This window comes from Dasypus novemcinctus, chromosome 7 (assembly GCF_030445035.2).
Source record: "Dasypus novemcinctus isolate mDasNov1 chromosome 7, mDasNov1.1.hap2, whole genome shotgun sequence".
In the NCBI taxonomy this organism is placed as follows: Eukaryota; Metazoa; Chordata; class Mammalia; order Cingulata; family Dasypodidae; genus Dasypus; species Dasypus novemcinctus.
Window position 1 is genome coordinate 78343319 of NC_080679.1, and position 16250 is coordinate 78359568.

Here is a 16250-nt window from a genome sequence, read left to right on the forward strand (position 1 = left end):
AATTCTGCTCCAACTCTTCCAAAAATTGAAGAGGAGGGAACACTACCTAACTCATTCCATGAGGCCAACATTACCCTCATATCAAAGTCTAATAAAGATATCAGAAGAAAACTACAGACCAATATTCTTGTATAAACATAGATGTAAAAATCCTCAACAGCAAAAAACACTAGCAAACTGGATCCAACAGCATATTAAAAGAATTATACACCATGTTCAAATGGGATTTATCCCTGGTATGTAAGAGTGGTTCAAAAGAAGAAAATCAATTAATGTAATACCACATTAACAGAATGTAGGGGGGGAAACACATGATCATCTCAATTGATGCAGAAAAGGCATTTGATGAAACACAGCGCCCTTTCTTGACAAAAATATATGGAATACTAGGAATATAAGGAAACCTCAACATGATAAGCAGCATACAGGAAAAACCCACAGCTAAAATCCTACTTAATAGTGAAAGATTGAAAGCTTTCCCTTTAAGATCAGGAACAAAACAAGGATGCCCACAGGAGACTATACTGGAAGTTCTTGCCAGAGCAAGTAGACAAGAAAAAGAAATAAAAGGCATCCAAAGTGGAAAGGAAGAACTAAAACTTGCCCTATTTGCAAATGATATGATTGTATACACAGAAAAATCCTTTAAAATTCAACAACAAAGCTCTTAGAGCTAATAAACAAATTCAGCAAAATTCAGCAAAGATCAGCACTCAAAAAACAGTAGTGTTTCTATATACATGCAATGAACAACTGAAAAAGAACTCAAGAAAAGAATTCCATTCACAATAGCAACTAAAAGAATCAAATATCTAGAAATAAATCTAACCAAAGATGTAGAGGACTTATACACAGAAAACTGCAAAAACAATGTCAATAGAAATTAAAGACTACCTAAATAAATGGAAGGATATTCTGGCTACATGGATTGGAAGTCTAAATATTATTATGATGGCAATATTACCCAAAGCAATTTATAGGTTCAATGCAATCAAAATTAAAATTCCAACACCCTTCTTTGCAGAAATGGGAAAGCCAATCATCAAATGTATATGGAAGAGTAAGGGGCCCTGAATATCCTAAGCCATCTTGAAAAAGAAGAATAAAGTTGGAAGACTCACAATTCCCAATCTTTTTTGTTATTACAAAACCACTGGTAACCAAAACAGCAAGGTATTTTACAAAACAATTGTGCATACCACAAAGCATTCCCATACATATATGATTATTTTGAAACCTTACAACTTCTCCAATAATTTTTTTTTTAAGTAATTCCTATGGTTGTGATGGGTTAGGCTAATGTGTCAACTTGGCTTAATATTTAATCTTCACACCCTCATATTTATTAAAACCTTGTACAGTAAATAGTGCTATCCCATTTTTACAACGAGGAAAGAAAAGTTTATCAAAGTGTTTCAGCTATAAGCAGAATAACTCAGGGTCAAACCCAAGTCTATCTGACACTAAAAACTCAGGTTCCTTCTCTTCTCCACTCCTGCAATCTCCCATGTAAAAGTCCTAGCTTCTATAAGAAACGTACTCTAAAATTCAATACAACAACTCTGTGAAATGCAAGCATTTGATCTAAAAGGCACAGAATCTACACAGTTTAATTCTCTAATCAGTATACATGCCCACTGATAATAGCTCTTCTGCTCTACACAGTATAATATGGCTACATAAAGTCTGGTATCCTATTCTAGAGTAATTTATTAAGAACTTCGTTAAGCATCTATGACACACACAACACGTGCTTGCCCCTGAAGTCCGTCTACCACATGGGAAGTCCACGGTTCAAACCCCGGGCCTCCTTGACCCATGTGGAGCTGGCCCATGCGCAGTGCTGATGCGCGCAATGAGTGCTGCGCCCCGCAGGGGTGTACCCCGCGTAGGGGAGCCCCACGCGCAAGGAGTGCACCCATAAGGAGAGCCGCCCAGCGCAAAGGAGGGCGCAGCCTGCCGAGGAATGGTGCCGCCCACACTTCCTGTGCTGCTGACGACAACAGAAGCGGACAAAGAAACAAGACGCAGCAAAAAGACACAGAAAACAGACAACCGGGGGAGGGGAGGGGAATTAAATAAATAAAAATAAATCTTTAAAAAAAAAAAAACCAATATGAAAATTAGCTCTAGACCTCTAGAGACAAACAATCCAGGGAATATGCCATATATATATACATATATGAGAGTTCACAAAATAATGATGTAAGAATAAAATCATACAATCACTAAGAGAAACATGACCAAGATCCAAGTTTCAGTTCAGGGCTTTTTCATATAAAGTATTTCTTTTTTAGAAATGAATAACTATTCTGCTGCAAGACAGATATTCCACCTTTTCCTCCTTTATTAGATATCTCCTCTTTCCAAATTATGATGCTCTTAGGTCTGAGTTATACTTTGAATCAAATTTTTTTCTTTTCTATTCAGTTTTGGGATTTATCTTAACCCATTCACTCTGAAGTGATTCAAAATGATAAAATTAAAACCAGAATTATGGCAAGAAAGTAAAATATAAATAAAGGGGGCAGCAAATTTTCTTAGCATAATTTCATTTTCTTTAAAATGAAAATATTTATTCATCTTTATGATTAATAAACTAATACCTGTATCCTATAAAAAATTCAAACCAAGATAAAACACAGAAAAATATGTGTGTATATACTGTACATTTATACATACATGTTGTATGTACACACAAACATACAAGTTGCTTTTTCGAAATTACCTTAATTTCATATTAAAGCCTATGAAAATATATGGAAGTATGGTCCTCATTATCTAACCCAAACTGCCTTAGGAGGTCAAACTGTCAGACTTTCTAAAGGGGAGAACTTTAATATAAAAATTTAAAAGCTTTATATTTAATCTATCTTTATTATGTGCAAAATGATCTTAAGAAATTTCACCTCATTTTCACAACCTGGTGGTTTACAACCATTATAGATCCTATTTTAAAGATAAGGAACTTGAGTTCTAGAGTGTATGAAGGGTTTTCCCAGGCTTGCATTGCTAAGAAAAAATACAAACAGGATCAAATACCAGTTTATCTGGTCTAGGATTTTTTCAACCTACATGATGTTTCTCTAACTAGAGCCACATCCCTCCAAATTCCACCAGAAATCTTCTCCTCCATCTGGCCTGTTACAGAACCAGACTCTACAACTTATTTTTATCATCACTGGGTCAGATACTGTTTCTTCTAATCAAGTATTCTCTCTCCCAGCTATCTACTAGTTTCTTCCACTTAAACCAGTAGATTATGGGCAAGAATGGATTTCTATCTGGAAATTTACCAAGACAATCATCTCATATAGTTAACTAAAAATAACGCTTTACTTTTAATACTTTAAATATTTTCAGCTATTTATCATACATTTATTTAATTCAAGATATAGCAGAGCCAAAACACAAAAACAGGTGAAAGGAAATCCCTTTTGATAGTCTACCAGGAGACAGCAAAAGTGGCATACAAGTTTTATAGAGACATTAACAATGCTGCTACTACTGAAAAAGGTATTCCCACAAGCTTTGAGCTAGAGTCCCTCAATATAAAGAGCTAAGGGGCAAAAACCACCAAATTCACAATCAGAAGCCACAGAAGACATGAATCAAATTGTCTCTACTTTATATTTTAAAAGCATCTTAATGTGGTTTTATTATATATGCTTAAAAAAAAGTAAAAGAGGCAAAAATCTTCATAAAATACTCATACCGTACCTAAAGTTTTTAGAGCCAAAACATCATTCCACTGAACTGAATTCATACTGCATAAACGATATTTAAAACAAAAATAAGTATGACACTTATTACCAAAAATTATATATTAACATATTTCCATTTCTTTATTATCTATATGTAATTTTTTTCCTAATAAACTTCCAGATTTCAAATCAGAATGACATTTTGGTAGAAGAAAACATGTAAGATAAAACTCTGTTTGGAGGGGGAAAAAATCATTAATTTTGCAGAGTATTATACTATTCAGTAAAAAGGGTACTTACATCTTTAAAATAACGCTGTAATAATGAAAGCCTCACATCATGAACTGCTGCACATGTATCCCAAGGGTAAATCTGTTCCTCTTCAGTGATTGGCAGCTTTTTTGGCTCAGTGCTGTCCCGGCACTGCCCCAAAACTACATTAACAATGGAGATAAGGGCTAATTAAATAACCAACACATAGACCTGATTAACCAAGAAAAGCTGAGTTATTTACCAAAAGCTAAACTAATTCTCAACTATTAGAAATATTTTTAAAGACCTAAAAAGTAGTATCCTAGTTTTCTTCTACAGAGTAAATAAAGTTTCAAATATTTCAATATTTACTTTTTATGAAAGATGGATAGAAACTTCACTAAACCTATTTATGGAAAAATCCTAGACTCTTTGGTATTAACGAACTTCATTTCTAAATAAAGCATTTCTCACTAAAATGAAGCAGGGCTCCTTGGAAAAAACAGTTGATTCTAGGGTTGGCAAAAAATATAAGGTGAACCTAGAATTTTGCATGACAAAGAACAAGGAAGTATTCAAACACTGGGGAGGGCAGGTCATACGGACATGAAGTAGCCATATTTGAGGAAAGCTGATGATCAAAAATTGAATAATAAAAAGAATCCATGAGTCCACAATGATACTTTAAAAAGGTAGGGCAGGGGCAGGCTCTTCAGAGGAGCATACCAACTACATAGAAGTAATAGAAAATCACTATCAACCACCAACATAACTGATTCAGGCAAGAAACATCGAGTAAAAGGGTGAATGGGTAGAATCTCAATGTAAGATCCCACAGATTATCTACCACCTGAACCAAGTGATCAAATTTGGTTGGCATCATCAATAATGGGACAAACTGACGATGCAAGTCCCTGGATGTGATGCAATGAGAAGGAGCATCAATTACGCTCTTGTCAAAAAATGTTTAACTTGAATTTAATAATAAGGGAACAATCACACAAATCCAGATTCTGAGATATTGTACAGAATAACCAACCTGTACTCTTCAAATTTGTCAATGCCATAGAAGAAAAATTTAAAAACAGTGCAGGAAAAATTGTTCTAGATTAAATGCAACTAACAAGAAATGACCAGTAAATGTGATGCATGATCCTTATTTAATCCTGAATAAAAAGGAAAAAAAAATTTCACACTATAAAAAAGACTGTGAGAGTAACTGGGAGAATTTGAATATAGTCAGAATATTAGATATTTTTTATAAATATTAAGTTTCTTGGGTATAACGGTAGCAGTGGTTGTATAAAAAGAATATCCTTGTTCTGAGGAAACAGGGATAAAATGCCATAATGTCTGCAATTTTCTTCCAAAAAGAATTACATTTGTGGGTACGTGTGCAGATTATTAATTCACTTGTGTGGATTAATAGGGAGATAAAAAGTAAATGTAGAAATAAGTTAATAATTGGTGCATATAGGTGGAAAGTATTCAACTTTTCTGTAGCTATGAAACTTTTAAAAGTAGAAAGCTGGGGAAATAAGTATATGGCAAAAGGAAAAAAACTAATATTAAGATTTTTAAATTGTAAAACATCTAAGCACAAAAAAAGGAGTGGGGGTACAAACATATAGCACCATATGTTACAAAAAGACTTGATAAGGCTGGGAAGAGACACTATTAGGGAAGAGTAAATCAGGCATATTACTGTGGGCCCCGAGTTTTGGAGGGAACAGCAGCAGCAGCCAAAGAAGAAACAGAAGTAGGTGGATGCAAGCCACTAAAATATAATTAGTCATAATACATAATGTTCTTAATATGTTTCTGGATTCAGCTTGCCAGTATTTTGTTGAGGATTTTGCTTCTACATTCATTAGGGATATTGGTTTACAGTTTTCCTAAAATGGCTTTATCTGGACTTGGTATCAGGGTAACGCTGGACCCATACAATGAGTTAGAAAGTGTTCCCTTGTCTTCTATTTGTATGGATAGTTTGAAGATTAGTGTTAAAGTCTTCTTTAAATATTTGGTAGAATTTACCAGTGAGGCCATCTGGTTCTGGACTTTTCTTTATTGGGAAGTTTCATTTTGTTTTTATTACTGATTCAATCCCTTTACTGTATGTTAAAAAATTGAGTTTTTCTATCTCTTCCTGAGTCAATTTTGGTAGCTTGTGTGTTTTTAGGAATTCGTCCATTTCATCTAGGTTACATAATTCATTGGCGTAAATTGTCCACAGTATTCTATTATAATCCTATTTACTTTTGTAAGATCTGTAGATCCCCACTTTCATTTCATAGTCTAATAATTTAAGTATTCTGCCAATTTTTACTTGGTCAGTTTAGCTAAAAGTTTGTCAATTTTGCTGATCTTTTCAAGGAACCAATTTTTGGTTTTGTTGATCCTATTGTTTCTCTATTCTCTATTTCATCTATCTCTACTCTGATCTAAGTATTTCCTTTCTTCTGTTAAGTCTGGGCTTAGTATGCTTTGCTTTCTCTAGTTCCTTAAATGTAAAGTTAGTTTATTGATTTGGGATACTTCTTCTTTTTTATTGTCAGTAGTTTTCACAGCTACAAATTTCCCTATGAGAACTGTTTTTTTATTGCATCCCATAGGCTTTGGTATGTTGGTTTGGAATGCTTTCATTGGTTTTAGAATTTTCTAGCTTCACTTGTAAGTTCTCCTTTGACCAATTGGTTGTTTAACAGTGTGTTGTTTAATTTCAAAATATATGTGAATTTCCAGTTTTCCTTCTGTTACAGATTTATATTTTATGCCCATTGTGATTAGAGAAGGCTCTTCAAATGTTTCAGTCTTTTTAAATTTGTTGAGACTTGTTTTGTGGCCTAACGTTTGGTGTATCCTGGAAAATGGTCCATGTTCAATTGAGAAAAATGGGTATCCTGCTGTTAGGTAAAGCATTCTATACATATAAATACATGTTAGATCCAGGTACTTCATAGTTGAAAATAGGGTACTGAAATCTCCAACTATTATTATAGAACTGTCTATTTCTCTTCAATTCTGTCAGGTTTTGTTTCATATATTTTGGGGCTCTTTTGTTAGATACATATTTATTTCTAGCTGCTATAGCTTCTTGATGGACTGACCCTTTTATCAATATATGTCTTTCTTCATCTCATAACAATTTTTGTCTTAAAGTCTATTTTGTGTGATATTAGAATAGCTACTCCAGCAACCTTTGGTTACATTTTTTCATAGAATATCTTTTTCCATCCTTCCACATTCAATCTATTTGAGTCTCCTGTAAACAACATATAGTTGGATCATGTTGTTTTGTTTTGTTTTTTTAATCCACTCCACCAAAATCTCCTTTTTATTTTGAAAATTTAATCCATTTACATTTAAAGCAATTATGCATAAAGAAGGACTTCTGCTATTTTGCTATGTGTTTTCTATATCTTTTTTGATTCAAGAGACAACTTGAAGATGCATTAAGTTCAGCATTGACAAGATTATAAACTACAACCGAGCTCATAATGATATGAAAAGAACTAATTAATAATTTTGGAAAATGATCAAGAACCACTATTTCACTATTTTGAGCACTAGCAAATAAAGGGAGGGAATACAGCATATATCCTGCTTTTCCTGTACAATCTGTACCTCACAGTAACCAAATAGTTGATGAGTGAAGTTTCTTTTGTAGAAGCATTTCATCTGATAAAGAAAGAAGGAAAGAGAATCTGCCATCCTTGATGAACTGACAAATCTAGACAATAATCAATGGGTTCTAAGATATCAAAGAGAGAGAAAAGAAAGGAGACAAAGGAACATGTTAAACGACCATGGGGATGCATTCAGCAAAATCCAAGGAGTGACTCAATGTTTCAGTGACCCAAATTCTTCAAAAAGTAAAATGTATGAGGACTGAGAGAGAGGTAGCGAAGCGAGAACCTATTAATAAAAAAAAAACTACAAGAGGGAGAGCAGATGTAGCTCAGCGGTTGAGCACCTGTCTATCATATACAAGGTCCCAAGTTCAATCCCCAGTGCCTCCTAAAAAAAAAAAAAAAGCTACAAGAGGACCCTATAATTATAAACAAATTAAAACAAATAAATAAGAGGAAAGTGGGTAATTTAGAACACTGGCAGTATTTGATGACATTGAGGAATTAATTCACTGAGGAATAATTGTGATTATGTTTAAAAACTATGTTAGGGAAGTGGATGTGGCTCAACTGAAGAGTGTCTGCCTACCATATAGGAGGTCAAGGATTCGGTACCCAGGGCCTCCTGGCCCATGTGGTGCGCTGGCCCATGTGCAATGCTGTTGTGCGCAAGGAGTGCCATGCCATACAGGGTGCCCCACGCACAAGAAGTGCGCCCTTTAAAGAGAGCCACCCCCACAAAAAAAGTGCAGCCTGCCCAGGAATGGCACCTTACACACAGAGAGCTGACAAAGCAAGATGACGCAACAAAAAGACAGTTTTCCAATGCCACCTGACAAGAATGCAAAGCAGACACAGAAGAACACACAACGAATGGACACAGAAAGCAGACAACAGGGGGTGGGGGGTTTTGGAGATAAATAAAATAAATCTTTAAAAAAAAAACTATGTTCTTTCTCTTAAATAGAAACACTGAAATATTTACAGATCAAATGGTATGGTGTTTGAAATCATTTGCTTCAAAATAATTAAAGGAGGAGGAAATAAATGATTTAAGATTATAATTTATAATCATTTTGAAGAGGGATGGGCATAGGATTTATTTTACTAGTCTCTTTAGTGTATAGTTAAAATTTTTCATGTTCTAGAATAATACAAAAAGGAAAAAAAAAGGAAAAAAGGAATCAAAATTAACAAAGTCAAAAGTAAAGAAGAGGAATAAAAAAGGGGAAGGTATGAGTGCATGGATGAGACTCATAAGGAAAGGAAGGAAATGCTAAAGATTTCACCTGCTAGAGTTCCCAATTAAAATCACTCGAGATTTAATGCTTTCTAATGTTAGCTTCTTATTCTTTTCCTTCTGTCTCTGACAGCTATGGTTTAGTGGAATTATCTAATATTAATTGATTTAGCTAGTATACAAAATTGTTTAAGAGGGATTAAATGAAGTAACAAATGAAAGCAATTTTTAAAATACAAAATAATGAATAAATGTAAATTTAAAACAAGAAGAACATAAGCTCAATTAGGGCAAGGATTTTGCTTTATTACTAGAGTAATGCCTGGCATCTAGGTGCTCAGTAAATATTTGCAGAATGAATGAATGAATAAAACAAGACATTAATTGGTGATGATAACGATTTTGGAAAGTGGAAATAATCAAAATAAGCTGGTTTCCTAAGAGTAGTAGAAAAGAAAAGTAGCTGCAAAGGTAGGCAATACTCCCATGTATTTCCTTTTTAACAGGCATTTTTGGTCTTGAGAGCTCTATTCCCAATGTACCACAACAGAATTTCCCAGATGAATTCCATTTTTTAGGCAAGAAGATGAGAAGGAACTAATTTATCAGGTACCTATTATATCCATTTTGCCTATGGTATACTACATAATGAAAACAGTAACCCTTTGGAGTCAATATTCTCTCTATACATAAAAAAGGAAATGAACATGCCAGATTAAGTCAAATAATACCTACATCTGAATTCAGGGGAGCTTCTAATGTATAACTCTTTTACTTTACCATACTAATTCAGCAAGTAAACACCCTAAAAAAAATGTTCTGTAGAAAAATATAAGAATTCTCTTTTCTCTTTGCTTCACATATACTCCTATTAAAAAGGAATTAAATTCATGGAGACTACAGTTTATAGGAATAACTACTATATCAAAATACTTTGCTATGGGAAAGGGTGGACAGCATTCAGACCAAACCTTCAAATTTTTAAAAAATATTTTTTAATATTCAATGACAAATATGCCAATTAAAAGGGTGTTTCAAGAATTACTACTTTCAAAAGTCCAAAAAATAATGACAGAGCTGCCTGAACATACCTTATATAATTTTAAATATATGAATTGCCAATATCTCTGGGCTTAAGAATCTTACAGAATTTAGAAGAATTAGATTGTTAAAAAGCTGAACTCAGTATTGACCACCTAGCACTGATGATACACCATCACCACCACACATGACGATATGATGATGAGTCGCACTTTACCAACAAATAAAAGGTACATAATGTATAGAGGGATCTGTGTTTAGAGCTTCTCCCAAGACTCATGTCCAGATTGAGAATCTTTGCTAAATGGATCCTTCCTATATAGATCTACAGTTATACAGACAAAGATATAACTTTCACTTCCTACAGATATTTACTAGTTTGTTGTATATACTTCGGCTCTAAAATGTTCCCATCAAAAATATTAACTTTGATTTTACCTGAGGATGCTTGTAACAATACAACCAATCCTGTAGGTCGATCTTCAGAGGAGGGGCCACTCTGTCCACAAATAACACAGTCATATACTGTCTCAGAAACTTGGGGCTCTGCTGTGGTTATCTCCATAGGAATATCCGTCTCAGGAGAGTCTGAGGGGGAAAAGTAACAGCTCTTAATTTCTAGCAGAGAAAATCTCTCTTTAATGAAAATATGAGAAAAAAAGTGCAACTAATTTAGAATTTCAATACCAGTATAATAAAAAAATTTTAAAACTATGAAAAAAATTATGTTACTAATGTAAAATGTTTATTCAGAAAAGGTTGGGCAAAAAATGCAGAGTTGATATAATGAAAGAATATATGGTTAAATAAACTTCTTTATTGTTGCATTATTCACATATAAAATTGATAACAGAGAGGAAAAGATATTTGTATCAGAACAGAAAACTTTAACATGTAACCATTTTAAAGGAAGAATGGGGTGGTTGTTTTAATTTCCCTTGAAGCACCTTAGAGAGGTGTAGCATACACAACTTTGCATTTTCTCCTCCCACCCTTCCAGTTCTTTCCCCTTCTAGTGGCAGCAACCCATTCCTAAACCCATTCCTAGGTAAAAGGCAAGCCTCCTGAACTGGTTGTGAACTGGTGACTGATCAGTAAATCGTGTAACACTACATTGTTTAGAAGTCCTGCTACCCACCCTCCTACACACATGCCTTCTGCATCTGCAAGTGAACATGCATTATAAAAGACCCCCCTCCTTGTGGTGAGTGCTGACAATCCAGCTGGGAAAATGCTGTCTCTCCTCCTACCATCAAGGATGAGGACCCCACGTGAAGCCCTCTAAACAAATGTTCATTATTCGCCAAGCTGGACTTGTCCCAGTCTTTCTCTGGTCTGATATCCACCTCAGTTCAATGGGAAGCTGTCGTTTTTATGCAGCTCCTCACCATACTTGGGACAAGAGGAAATTTATAATAAAATGGCAACTCTTGGAAAGAATGATAGTATTTACTAGGAGATAAAAGAGGAAAGAACTATTTCTCCCTTACTCCAAACTCTGGAAGTTATATATCAGCAGTAATAGCTACCAAGAATATGTTTCTCCCTTACTCCAAACTCTGGAAGTTATATATCAGCAGTAATAGCTACCAAGAATATGTTTATTTATATAGGAAAATAATATAGTTATGACTATAGTATATATTAATAAAGCACAACTACTATGGAAAATAACAGCAATTCTCTGGTGATGAAATTTCATTAACAGGAAAAAATAAAATATTGAATCAATAATGACTTTCAGATAAAAATCCATAAATTCATGAAGATCAGTGATGCTGCCCATTCTGATAAAGAAATAAGTACAATGGATTAGAAAGACCAGGGAAGTACAAGTGATTTTTTAGATGTTTAAAAGACATTGGCAGGGAGTGGATGTGGCTCAGGCAGTTGGGCGCCTGCTTCCCACTCAGGAGGTCCCCGGTGCCTCCTGGGAATGAATAGACAGGCAACGAGTAAATCAGGCAAGGAAGGCAACTCAGGGGAGCCAATGTGGCTCAGTGGATGAGTGCCAGCATCCCACACACAAGGTCCCAGGCTCATTCCCCAGCCCTAGTTCTATTAAAAAAAAAAAAAAGACATCGGCATAGCCACATAAATATGTAAAAGTATACCTCAGAAATAAAGATGTCAAGTTTAGATACTTTTATCAAAAACTCATGAGTATAAACACATATCTGATATTTATTAAGAATGAGAGGAAAGGGGGCAGGAAATCTAAAATAGAACTTTGGATAATATGCTACTATTGACAGAAATAAAAAAGAAGCCAATAAAGAAATCAGAAAAAAAAATTACAACACGTGAATAGAATCAGAACCAGAAAAGTAACAGTCTACGAAAATGAGATTAATGGGTCAATATGAAAAAGAGATTTCAAAAGAAAGGAATACCAGAAGCCATTATGATTTGACATGAGATTACTTTCAATTTTAGGGAAAGTTCACTGCAGAAAAGCGGGAGTGAGTCTGATTATTCTCAATTGTAAAGAGAACACAGAAGTACCTGACAATGTGTAATAAAATAATTCAGTTATGAATTATTCTGTTATGAAAACATAAATTTAATAATCCCATCTCATGCAAAAACATAGTTTTCCCTTTTTTATGTCATGGTACAAATCAACTTAAAAATCATAAGGAAAGTCTAAAACCAAAATGCATTATCAAAGAAGCTATTAAATCATCTTTTCCAGAATTTTTAAAAGTGTGATAGTTAATTTTGTGTCAACTTGGCTAGGTTATGGTATCGAATTGTTTGGTAAGGCACTGACTTAGTTGTTGCACGGAGTTATTTCATAGATGAGAACTAGCATCTTCAGTCAGTTGACCTTAAGATTCTACTTTGACTTTCAATAGAATTGAAATTAAAAATGTGTTTCTCTGTGAAATTGACACTTGCCCTTTTAGAGTAGTGTCTAAGTGATATTATTCCAATAAAGGCAAAAATGATGAATAAAAAACAACATATCTGAATTAAGCAGGTGATTCTTTTGAATGCCATTTCAATCTGCCAGCATTCTCCATACAATCATTATCTGAGAATGACTGCAAAAATGACCCAAATTCCTCATATCCATGGTCTTTGCAATATGATTTTGCAGCTCCTACCATCATTAAGTAGAGTTTATTTCCCCACTCCTCAAATTTGGGCTAGACTTAATGACTATTTAGCCAAATGAGTGAAGCAGAAGTAATAGTTTGCCTTTTCAAGACCAGGCCTCAAATGGCCTTGCATACATCCACTCTCTTTCTTTCACTCTCTCTTAGAACTCTGCTGCCTCCATGAGGATAAGTCTGGACCACTGAGGAGATGCCAAGGAGCACAGCTAAATTGTCCACCAGCTTAGGCATTCTTAGAACAGCCAGCCCCAGTTAACCCGCCAGTTGACTGCAGACCCATGCGTGAGCCCAGACAAGATCAGCCAACCTTGGCCCAAATCAGCAGAAAGAATCAACCAACCCAGAGATTCATGAGCAATAATAAATATCCAATCACTAAATTTTGCAGTGGTTTGTTACATGGCAACTGCTAATATATGTTTCTACTATATGTTAATCACACTATGCAACTGGATTCCAAAAGAATTTAAGCACTCTGGCTTACTAATATATGTGAGTCATGAAAGTTAATATTTAAAACACCATATTAAAGTAACAAAGGTGTTTCCATACAGAAGATTTTCAAGTTTAAGGGATTAAAAAATTCATTTCCCAATGATAACACTTTAATATCTACTTATTTTACAACCATTAATTTTAGTATCATCAAACAATGAAAATTTTCAGTAATCATAATACAAAGTTCAACTTTAAGAGTTTACAATAAGTTACTTGAGATTTCTTTTTCTAATTTTGATTAAAATTATTTAAAGTCTATTTTCATTTAAAAATCTAGTCTAATTACAAAATAGCCTTACCTTTACTTTTAACTTTTATACTTATTAATCCATTGGATTAGTCTAAACTAAGTATTTTAACACAATCAGAAAAATCTTCTTGTTCATATTTTGTTTCATGTTATGAGATTGTATAGATGGACAGAGGAAAAAAAAGACAAACTATGCAGGAATGAGGTTAGTTAGTGCCCTTAAATTCATGTGAAATACATTTTTGTCTATTAAGTTTCTCCTGGGGAACAAGTCAACAGCAAAATACAAGCAGCACAGTGTAAAGTATGCATTCCAGTGGTAGGCAGAGAGCATTTTCTTTATTGCATAAATTAATTCAAAATTTTAAGTGTTCTATTTGGTTTTAAGGACACACAGTATGCTAAAAAATTTTAACTATAAATGAGAAATACTTGCTAGCAACCTATTAGATGAGTTAATTTTCATAAACTAAGCACTCTTACTAGAGTTTACTATTTTCTGCTAAGAAGTCTGACTACCCTGTCAAATTGCTAATATTGCAAAACTCCCTACTTCACAATATCATGAATTTTGGCAAGGATGCATCAATACTATCTTGAATTGGCCACCATTTTTACTACTGTCATTCTTGCCTTTTCCCTTTTTTTCACTTGGTACATAGAAGGTATCCTCATTCTTTCTCAACATTCTTAAAACATTTCATTTTTAGAGTTTTAGATTTACAGAAAAGTTTTAAAGACATTACAGGGAGTTCTCATATATCCCACACCCAGTTTTTCCTTTTATAAAGGATACAATAGTGGTACATTACCTAAAGCCCATATTTTCTTCAGATTTCCTTATATTTTACCTAATGTTCTATTTCTGTTCCAGGATTCCACCCAGGATTCCATATTATGTCACCTTAAGCTATTCTTGACTGTGACAGTTTCTCAGACAGTTTTTGATGATAGCTTAGAAGAGTACTGGTGGGAAGTAGATGTGGCTCAAGCAGTTGGGCACCACCTACCACATGGGAGGTTCTGGGTTCAGTTCCCAGTGCCTCCTAAAGAACACAAGCAAGACAGTGAGCTGTCACTATGGGCTGGCATGGTGAGGCGACACACAAGATGATGCAATGAAGAGACACAATGAGAAAACACAGTGAAAGACACACCAATTAGGAAGCAGAGGTGGCACAAAGGCAATGGTCACCTCTTTCCCACATGTGAGGTCCTGGGTTCGGTTCTCGGTGCTTCTAAAAAGATGATGAGGACACAACAAACGGACAGTGAGAGCAGACAGCAAGTCTGTGTGGGGGGGTGAGACAGTAAATAAATAAAATACGTATCAATTAAAGAATACTGGCAAGGTATTTTATAGAATGTTCTTCAATTGAAATTTGATGTATTTCTGAGGATTAGTCTAGGGTTACAAGTTTTGGGGAAGTTGACACAAAGGTAAAGTACCATTTTCATCACATCATATCAAGGATACATACTATCAACATGATTTCTATTCTACCCCATTTACTTCTTCAGTCATTTATTTATATCATTATGGACTTGTAAATATTTATTTTATACTTTGGATTATGAACAAATACTACTTTATTTTAGTTCTCAAACTGTTCCAGCTCTTTCAGTTGGTTTCTATGTCCATTTAACATATCCCGCCTCCCCATTCATTGTGGGGTAGTTTTGTTTTTAGTACTTCTGTAATTTCTGGCACTAAGAGATGTACCAGAATCCTAATGACATATGATGCTGAACACCTTTTGATGTGCTTATTTTCCATTTGTATATTTTCTTCAGTAAAGTATTTGTTCAGATCTTTTGTCCATTTTTTGAGTTTCCCTAGTATTGAGTTTTAAGAGTTGTTTATTTTAAATACAATTCCATTATCAGATAGGTGTTTTGCAAATATTTTCTCCGTCTGTGGTTTGTTTTTTCCATTTTCTTAACTGTATCTTTCACAGAGAAGATTTATTAATTTTTAATAAAGTCCAGCTTCTCCGTTTTTCTTCCATGGATCATGCTTTTGATGTTGTATCTAAAAATTCATTACCAAACCCAACAACACAGAAATTTCCCACTGTGTTCTCTTCTAGAAGTTTTAGAGCTTTGCATTTTACACTTAGAACTATGATCATTTTGAATTAATTTTGTGTATATCCTTGCTTTTAAAATTTAAATGACTCACCGGATCAACTTAGCTTGTTGTGGATTGTTTTGCTTATCATAGAGTATAAAGTAAAGCATATTTGTACCAATCTTATTTTGCACTATAATATTCCCACAGCTGTAAAACAGGCAAGCATTATGAATCAGATACAAACCATCTGGGCTCCTGTTGCTAAAATAGAAAATCCCACCGAAAAATGTTTGCTTATACAGTGGTCAAAACAATATAACAAATGCATCACTAACGTAAGATGTTATTAATAGGGGAAAAGTGGGTTGGGTATATGAGAGTCCTCTATACTTTCAATGTAACTTTTATGTAATCTAAAACTTCTCTAAAAACAAAGT

The 16250-nt window shown here is 34.2% G+C and overlaps 1 protein-coding gene across 6 annotated transcripts in view; it reads right to left on the reverse strand.

The window, feature by feature from the left end:
* Positions 1-16250, reverse strand: part of UBR3 (ubiquitin protein ligase E3 component n-recognin 3) — a 280063-nt gene that overhangs the window by 93022 nt on the left and 170791 nt on the right. For all 6 annotated transcript variants that reach the window (XM_058300669.2, XM_058300664.2, XM_058300668.2 and 3 more), the window contains 2 exons: positions 10308-10457; positions 4005-4138 (listed from right to left, as the gene is read on the reverse strand). In XM_058300669.2, coding sequence (XP_058156652.1) covers positions 4005-4138; positions 10308-10457 — 284 coding nt within the window. The remainder of the gene's footprint in view (positions 1-4004; positions 4139-10307; positions 10458-16250) is intronic.